Genomic DNA, 9,644 nt, shown 5'->3' on the forward strand with positions numbered 1-9,644 from the left:
CACTGTCCACTGGACGTTTGGTGGTTAACTAAGCAGATTTCAAAGTAAAGTCATGACACTTGTTTTTCAGGAGCTGTTGGCCATGGAGATGCAGGGACATCTCAAGGGAGATTACCTGGGGAAAAAAAAATCACATCCTCTGTTGCTGAGTTGGGCCAGGCTCCTGGGACACAGGAAGCTCCTACAAGGGGGCAGTGCTGCAGAGAGACAGCTGTGCCCAGGAGCAGCTCTTCTGCACAGCACAGCAGGGCTGGGGGCATGATCCGCAGGTGACATGAGGATAGAAGAGAGAGGAAGGAGAGTTACAGTCTATGTGGAGTGTGAGCAGGCTGTGAGCTCACGGAAGGAACACTGCTCACAGCCATAGACACGGTAAGTCTCTGGCTGCAGGCAGTGCTGCTGCTTTTACTGGAGGGATCACTAAATCAGGGACTTCCCATTGCAGATCAGGATGCAGAGAGTCTGTGTTTCTTTATTATGAAAATGACTTGTTCCATATGAGGGCTTCCCCCCTCAGGGCAGGGGCCTTCAGCTGCCACAGCTTCTGCCTGGGGCAGGGGACTCACAGATTCACTGCATGCCAGAATGTTTCTAAGGACACTGTGCAAGAGGAGAGACAAGGCAGGGGAAGGGAAAGGACTGGAGGCAGAAATCTAGATGGGGCTGTTCACTTAGAACACATCTCTGAGACTCCTGATTCACACTATTCTCACTCATTCTGTGAACAGTCACACAATGTGCATTCAGCCTCTCCTCTCTTGAAGGATAGAACAAAATTACAATACTGTCGTATTCTCCAGACATGAATAATGAAATTAACCTGCAGTCGGGCAGCTTTCTCTAACAGAAATGTAATGGCACATAGGATGGGACTGGGTGCTTTAAAAGCAGTTGGGTTAAAGACAGGGAAAGAGATGAAAATATCCAGGGAGATGGGATAAGATAAAAAAAGAGAAAAATATATAAGCTGCATACTCGTCTTCTGCTTATGGAATGCTAAACTTCATGAAATTAAATTGAAGTTATGGAGCTAAATGAACATTGTGCAGAGAGAAAGAAAAATATATATATATATATAGCAGAAGGAGTGCCTCTGAGAATGATCTTGACATTATCTTCTGCACTCTGCACAGGACTCCATGCCCAGGAACTGCAGATGCCCAACAGCAGCTCCATCAGCGAGTTCCTCCTGCTGGCGTTGGCAGACACGCGGCAGCTGCAGCTCCTGCACTTCTGGCTCTTGCTGGGCATCTACCTGGCTGCCCTCCTGGGCAACGGCCTCATCAGCACAGCCGTAGCCTGCCACCACCGCCTGCACACCCCCATGTACTTCTTCCTCCTCAACCTCGCCCTCCTCGACCTGGGCTGCATCTCCACCACTCTCCCCAAAGCCATGGCCAATGCCCTCTGGGACACCAGGCACATCTCCTACGCAGGATGTGCTGCACAGGTCTTTTTCTTTTTTTTCTTCATCTCAGCCGAGTATTGCATTCTCACCATCATGTCCTATGACCGCTACGTTGCCATCTGCAAGCCCCTGCACTACGGGACCTTGATGGACAGCAGAGCTTGTGCCAGCAAGGCAGCAGCTGCCTGGGGCGCTGGGGTTCTCAATGCTCTGCTGCACACTGCCAGCACATTTTCTCTGCCTTTTTGCCAAGGCAATGCAGTGGACCAGTTCTTCTGTGAAATCCCCCACATCCTCAAGCTCTCCTGCTTACATTCCTACCTCAAAGAAATTTGGCTTCTTGTGATCAGTGCCTCTTTAGCATCTGGGTGTTTTGTTTTCATTCTTTTCTCCTATGTGCAGATCTTCAGGGCCGTGCTGAGGATGCCCTCTGAGCAGGGACGGCACAAAGCCTTCTCCACATGCCTCCCTCACCTGGCCGTGGTCTCCCTCTTTGTCAGCACTGGCCTGGCTGCCTACCTGAAGCTCCCATCCATCTCCTTCCCATCCCTGGACCTGGTGGTGTCATTTCTGTACTCGGTGGTGCCTCCAGCAGTGAACCCCCTCATTTACAGCATGAGGAACCAGGAGCTCAAGTATGCAGTGAGGAAAATGATGTCCTGGTCACATTTCAGCAGGCATAAACTTCACATGTCTCAACCAGTGACTCAGTTTGTACAATAACATACTTACGTTCCTTACTGATTATAATTTTTATTTATGTTTATCACTTCTTTTTTCTTTGCTGTTCATATATATGTGTGTGTGTGTAGTTATCATTAGTGGTTATCATGGTCCTACACATATGTTTGGCTTCCTTCTACTTGTACTGAGGCATCACCTTGCTCTCTTTCTCCTGGAGCCCATAGGAACTCTGGCTCAGTGCTGACTTTCTCACAGCCTCCATGTTCCACTTCTGTGTCTGCAGGCAAATGAGATGCCAGCAGGCACCGTGGAGCTGATATAGGCTTGATTAGCAAATGGGATCAATGTATTAGCCGGTTGAACAATATATTACTTTAGCAGAAGGAATCAGTGTGTGCTCGTCGTAAAACTTCTGTGTTTAGCTTTGACTGGTGTGTGAACAGCCCTGTTTTTATCAATGATCCTGTTTCACAGAAGCTCTGAAATCACTTTTTTGCCTCCACCAGGTGCAAGGACTTGTTCTTGGGTTTGATATACCTGTTTGCACTTACACCGGACCAAGATAGAAAGTTGTTGATTGTGGCAAAACAAGCAATGGAAGTTTGTCAAATTGGGGGGAAAGAGCTAAAAGGTGAGCCAGGGTGCACCGTGATGAAGAGGAAGATGAACTAAAGGGGAGGAAGTAGGTGCTGTGAGAAGGAGGACATGTGGTGTCAGGGGCTGTGCTGGGGGCCCATCTCTGTACCACTGCACGCATGCTGCCCCACACAGTGCCTGCACTGAGCTGCCAGGGGCTGCCTGTGGGGCGGTGGGGCCGGGCTGTCCTGCAGAGGGGAAGGCACACGGAGCCTCATGCTGCGAGGCTGGGACCCCAAAATCAGCCTGGAACTCAGAGCCCAGCTGCGCTGTGCTCACCTTGCCTGGCTCCCAGGTGCCCCCTGTGCTGCTCTGTCACTGCCCCTCTGCAGGACAGGGGAGAGAACACATCTCAGCAATTCCTGGGTTGAGGCACAAAGCGTTTAATTCTTTCTTTGCTTAAAACCCAAAGACAACAAACTGTGTGTGTCAATGGCTACATATCAATGCAGGTTTTTTTTTTTTTTTCCTGCACACTTTGAAACAGCTTTTGAATTCAGCGTCCCTTTCACCTTAATATATTAATTGAAACTACACCTAACCCACAACACATGTTACTGATATTCTATATAATATAAATTATTTCCAACACATAAGTCTGCTCACTGTTAGTTAGGATTTCACGTCCCTCTTCTTCCTTACCTATTTACCATAATCCAAGTGATATGCCATGTTTCTATTTCATCCTTATTGTCTCTTGTCCTGACTTTTTTTTTTTTTTTTTTTTTTCCCTAATACTTAATAATAACTTGCTAAATTATCCCTATGTACCAGGTAGTTATTTCTGTTCTCGCTGTCAAACCCAGTCTGTTTTGTCACTGCAGTTCTGGAAATGATTCATTGGCTGAATTCCAGACCATTCCAGTAACAGCTCTCTGGATCCCAAACTGAAGGTTGTTAAGTTACAGAAGGACACCTATCTACCAGGTGCCAGTTGCAAACAAAGAAACAATCTAATAACGAATTTATTTGTGTGTGCTGTAAAAAGATGTGTTTTACTATAATGCAACCTCAGTCCTGAGATTTACTACTGTCATGGTTTTGTGATTTTTGGTTTTCGGTATTCCACATCATAACATCATGTGGGGCAGCAGGAGTTTAACTGTTAATGCTCAAGCTCTGGGTACCTGCCTGGAAGAGAAGAAGAACTGCATTCCCCAGGAGACTTTGCGGTCACAGAGAGTCTCGAGATACAACTCCTGGCAAGGTCACCTGATGCACTCTTCTTAGCCTGCTCTTCGTCGGCTCTCCTCCCTTTTCTCCCTGCTGCTCAACTGGACTGCGCATCTCACCTCAGCTCTCCGCGTTGTGGTGAGGCCTATCCACCTTTCGGACATTCTCTATCTCATTATATTTAATTTATTAGCTTCAAATTTAATTATATTGTATTATAGTGTGTTATCTTGCATTCCGATACTATATTTAGTAAATTAGTTTGTTTCTCCTCAGATCGTTGCCGCTGTTTTTAATTATTTTGGGGTCCCCTGTTCCCTTTTTCCGGAGGCGTGGATCTGCGAATCCCTCCGCCCCACTAGTCACGGAACTGGGCCGAACCAGCCCGTAAACCGTTGACAACTACGTTTTCTTTAGCTCTATAATATAAGAATCTAAATGAGAAATCAGTATTTTCCCCAAACTTCATAACTTCAATGCCGCGGTTCCTTACGGTCAGAATGATAATGTGGATGCTTTGACAGTACATCAGTTACACAGACCGGTACAAAACTCTACCTGGACACTTGGAAGTCCTTTGGAATGGTCCCACATCACTTCCTTATCTCTGTGGAGAGATGTCTGAGATGGATTTGAAGGGCAGAGTGTTCATTGGATAAGAAATTGGTTGGAAGGTCGCAGCCAAAGGACTGTGGTAAATGGCTCTCTGGGAAATCGGCTCCATCAGGTGGAGGCTGATCACAAGTTATGTCCACAGGGGTCAGCCTTGGGACCAGAGCTGTTAACGTCTATCAGTGGCATGGATGATGAGACAGAGAGCACCCTCAGCAAGTGTGCTGATGTCACCAAGCTGTGTGGTGCAGTTGGCATGACAGAATGAAGGGGTGCCATCCAGAGGGACCTGGCTAGGCTTGAAAAGTGGGCCCAAAGAAACAGCATGAGGTTCAACAAGATCAAATGCCAGTTTTTGCACTTGTGTTGGGACAATCCCAGGCATGAGGGTTGAATTCCTAGAGAGCAGCCCTGAGGGGAAGGACTTCAAGATGGTAGATGAAAACCTGAACAGGAGCCAGCAGTGTGTGCTTGCAGCCTGAGAGGCCAACTGCACCCTGGGCTGCATCAACAGAGAGGTGGTCATCAGAGCAAGGGAGGGCACTGTCCTTCTCTACTCAGCCCTCAGAAGGCCCCATCTGGAGCATGATGTAAAGCTTTTAGAGAAGGTCCAGAGGAAAGCCACGAGGGTGATCAGAGGGCTGGAGGACCTCTCCTGGAAAGACAGGCTGAGGGAGATGGGAGAAGAAACAGCCTGGAGGAGAACACATTGCAGCCTTCCAGTACTCACCGAGAGCTCAGAAACAAGATGGAAATCAACTTTTAACATGGGCAGATATCACAAGGTACAAATGTTTTAAATTACAAGAGTTGAGATTTAGATTAGAGACTGGGAGGATCTTTTCAGAGAGAGGGTGGTGAGGTCCTGGCTGTTGTGATTTCGTGCTTTTTTTTTTATGTCAGTATTCCACACCAAAACATCATGTGAAGCAGTGGGAGTTAAAGAGTTAGCGTTCTGGTTCCACTTGCTGCCTTTTATGGGCATTTTGAGCATTCTGATGGGAGGGGAGGGGCAGAATTCCCTGGAGCACATGGTGTGAAGAGGAAGATGGGTGGAGATCCAGACTGCACCACAGTGGCTCTCCCTCAGGCCCCACTCAGTTTGCAGCAGAGAAGGGCATGTGCTTCCCTTGTACTATCGTGGGGACTCACACTTTGGGCACACTTTGGTTCAGTAGGATTTAGTAAATTACCATTCCTCCTCAGATCGTTGCTGTTGTGATCCATTTGTTAAACCCATCTACTAGCTCTCGGCCCTTCCACCTCTCTCAGAGTGCGTGGCCTCCCTGGGGCCTCCCTGCACCACCAGCATCACCAGAAAAGTCCCAGGTCTGGTTCGCTCCTCTGCTTACTACCCATTCTTGATAGTTCAGGTAAGCAGTGAAGAAATTGTTCAGGGAAGCCTGCGACCTATGCAAAAGGATTTCAGGGGTTAGGGCGAATGGCTGAAGGAGTGGCTTCACAAGTGGTATTTTTCTCTCTCCTTCTGGGGTGGTGAGGGATGCAGAGCAGTCTAGGAAATGGCAGGCTTCGAATAAGTGGCAGAAAGGTTGGTGCCACCACAGAACTCTGGGTTCTTTTCCCATGGGGAGGACGGAAGAGAAAACTGGATGTGAATTGAGAGCAAATCTAAAGAAATGTGTGTGTAAAAACCAGAGTGAAGTATGGGTAAAGCACGTAGAGAAGTGTGAATAAAGCTGGACTAAAGTGTGAATAAACTTGAAGTGTGAGAAAGACCAGGAGCAAAGTGTGGGTAGACCAGGAGTAGAGCGTGAGTACACCCGGAGCAGGGTGTCAGTAAAAATCGGAGAAAAGTTTGAGTAAACCCAGAGTGAAGTGTGAGTAAACTTGAAGAAATGATTCAGTAAACGCTGAGGAAAGTGTGAGTAAAACACACACACACACAAAATGTGAATAAACTCAGAGTAATGTGTGAGAGAACTTGGAGTGAAGAGTGAGGTGGGCATTTCAAGGATCCCTGCATTACATTTGTGATACTGTTGTGTGGGGAGGTGCAGCAGAAGTCATCTTCACAAAAGGAGAGCAAATAATCCAAATTCTTCTGCAAGCTGGTTTTGCTATTAAGCGAGGCAAAGTGAATGGACCTGCCCAGGAGATTCAGTTCCTAGGTATAAAGTGGCAAGATAGGCGTCATCACATTCCAGCAGATGTGACCAACAACATCACTGCTATGTCTCCACCCACTAGCAAGAGAGAGACACAGTCTTTTCTGGGTGTAGTGGGCTTTTGGAGACTGCATGTTCCAAACTGTAGCCTTATTGTGCACTTCCTTCATCAGGTGACGCGGATGAAAAATGACTTTACATTTCAAAAGCAGCAGGCTTTTGAACAGATTGAAGAGGACATAGCCCGTGCCATGGCCCTAGGGCCAGTATGGCTGGGACAGGATGTAAAGAACATCCTGTACACTGCTGCTGGAGAGAAAGGTCCCACTTGGAGTTTGTGGTAAAGATCCTCAGAAGAGACCCAAGGATGATGCCTGGGATTTTGGAGGCGAGTATAATGAGGGTCCAAAGAGTGCTACACTGCAACTGAGAAGGAGATCTTAGCTGCATATGAGGGGATTCGGGCTGCTTCTGAAGTGGTCGGTACTGAAACACAGCTCCTCTGGCACCTCGACTGCCAGTGCTGAACTGGATGTTTAAACGAAAGGTTCCCTCCACCCATCATGCAACTGATGCCACTTGGAGTAAGTGGGTTGCACTGATTACACAACGAGCGCGGATGGGGAACCTCAGCTGATTTGCAACCCCTGGTTGGATAACAGTGAAACTGACACTCAGTGTCCAGACACAGGCATCAGTTTAATGTGAATCTGTGCACTACAGTTATCTGTAAGGTACTGGTACGTCTACACTTATTTCCATGTGCAGCTACACTTTGTGATGTTATAAGAAATCAAAGTAAGCCTTGTGTTACTTGACAACTTTGTGAGAGGAGAAGAAAGAAAAGGGAGTGACAGAGTTGGGGGTGGGGGGGAGTGGGGGGGGGAGGACAGAGAAAGAGATCACAGGTCTGGGTTCCAGCTTTGATCCAGCAGAGAGAGGTGGAGGGTCCTTGACTTGTAAGCGTGCTTGTCTCATAGTTTTGAAGCAGGAAAGTCTCCAAACAGGACCTCAAGGATCTCTCTGGTGTCCTTCTGTGGCTCCTAGGTTTACAGGTGTGCCATCCAGGGCTCTGAGTGAGGTGGCAATAAACAAGCCCATCAAAAACAAGTTTGCAGTCAGAACATCCTACAGCATGATGGGAACGTTTTGGGCAGAGCAAGGCTGTCTCATTTTTCACAGGATTCCCTCCTCCCCAAGTGTCCAGCCTTCAGTCTGTTGAGATATCAATGTACTTCCAAGCCTTTGAGACAACTCCAGGCACACAGCAGGCAAAGTGTTTTTTGTTGGTCTGCTACGTAATGCAGGACCTGAGGGCTGACACAAGTGCAAGGAGAAAGGAGAACAGCGTGCAAAGGTGGTGCAAAGAGAGCAGCACTGAAAAGAGCACGTCCTGCTGCTGCCCATGGCCGTGGCTCCAGGGAAGCAGCAGCACAACTCCAAGGCAGCAGAGAGGGAGCGCCCAGTGGGCGGTGAGGGGCAGCCCCACAGACACCAGGGCTGCTGCAACGTGTGGCATTGGGCTCTTGGTTCCTGCAGCCCTCTGTGTGCAGGGCTGCTCTCTGAGATACAGATGATAATCTAAATTTTATTTTTATTATTATTTTTTTTAATCTACTCAAACAGCCAAGTGCTTGAAGAATAGTAAAGATTTCAGGAGTAAGAAAAAAAAAAATGCACATGGGAAATATAAATTAATGATATTATTTAAGTGGAGTAAAAACTATTGCAAGAATTAAAACAATTAACAGAGAAAAAAAAAAAAAGAAAAAAAAGAAATATTACATGATGCCATTCCCAGCTTTTCTTCAGTTTGTGGTAATCATGTGAAGATGATGAAGATATAATTAATGCTGAAAAAACATACATAGAAATAGTTTCTTGAGGACATCCTTGAGCTCCCGGTTCCTCATGCTGTAGATGAGGGGGTTCACTACAGGAGGTACCACTGTGTATAACAGTGCCAGCACCAGGTCCAGAAATGGGGAAGAAAGTGATGGGGACTTCAGATTGGCAGATATACCAGTGCTGAGAAACAGGGAGACCACGGCCAGGTGAGGGAGGCACGTGGAGAAGGCTTTGTGCCGTCCCTGCTCAGAGGGCATCCTCAGCACGGCCCTGAAGATCTGCACATAGGACAGCACAACGAAAACAAAACAAGCAAGAAAGATTAAGGCACTAAATATGATAAGCCCAACTTCTCTGAGGTAAGAACCAGGGCAGGAGAGCTTGAGGATGTGGGGGATTTCACAGAAGAACTGATTGATGGCATTGCCTTGGCAGAGAGGCAGGGAAAATGTATTGGCAGTGTGCAGCAAAGCATTGAGAACCCCAGAGCCCCAGGCAGCTGCTGCCATGGTGGCACAAGCTCTGCTGTCCATCAAGGTCCCGTAGTGCAGGGGCTTGCAGATGGCAACGTAGCGGTCATAGGACATGATGGTGAGAATGAAATACTCTGCAGATATCAGAAAGACAAACAGGAAGGTCTGGGCAACACATCCAGCATAGGAGATGTGCCTGGTGTCGCAGAGGGCATTGGCCATGGCTTTGGGGAGAGTGGTGGAGATGCAGCCCAGGTCGAGGAGGGCGAGGTTGAGGAGGAAGAAGTACATGGGGGTGTGCAGGCGGTGGTGGCAGGCTACGGCTGTGCTGATGAGGCCGTTGCCCAGGAGGGCAGCCAGGTAGATGCCCAGCAAGAGCCAGAAGTGCAGGAGCTGCAGCTGCCGCGTGTCTGCCAACGCCAGCAGGAGGAACTCGCTGATGGAGCTGCTGTTGGGCATCTGCTGCCTCAAGGCATAGTCACCTGTTTGAGGAGGGAAAAAAGGGAAAATGTTACTCCAGATTTCTCCAAGCAAACCGTACTCAGTGACTTCTGAAACCTCCTACACTGCCTCCGTCCTTTCTGCAAGACCTCTCAACTCTGGCTGCTGCTGGATGACGGTGCCACAGAGTACAAGGAACTCTGCTGCAGGCTGTGGATGAGTCAGCTCTGTTCTACAGCAAGA

The 9,644-nt window shown here is 48.0% G+C and overlaps 1 protein-coding gene across 1 annotated transcript; it reads left to right on the forward strand.

Moving 5' to 3' along the window:
* Positions 1–1,156: 1,156 nt before the first annotated feature.
* Positions 1,157–2,131, forward strand: LOC149914550 (olfactory receptor 14J1-like). The gene has a single exon (XM_090126423.1). The coding sequence runs from the start codon at positions 1,157–1,159 to the stop codon at positions 2,129–2,131; it is 975 nt and encodes a 324-aa protein (XP_089982549.1).
* The last annotated feature ends 7,513 nt before the right edge of the window (positions 2,132–9,644 follow it).

Source organism: Phasianus colchicus, chromosome 29 (assembly GCF_987193195.1).
Source record: "Phasianus colchicus chromosome 29, bPhaCol1.hap1.1, whole genome shotgun sequence".
NCBI classification, from domain to species: Eukaryota; Metazoa; Chordata; class Aves; order Galliformes; family Phasianidae; genus Phasianus; species Phasianus colchicus.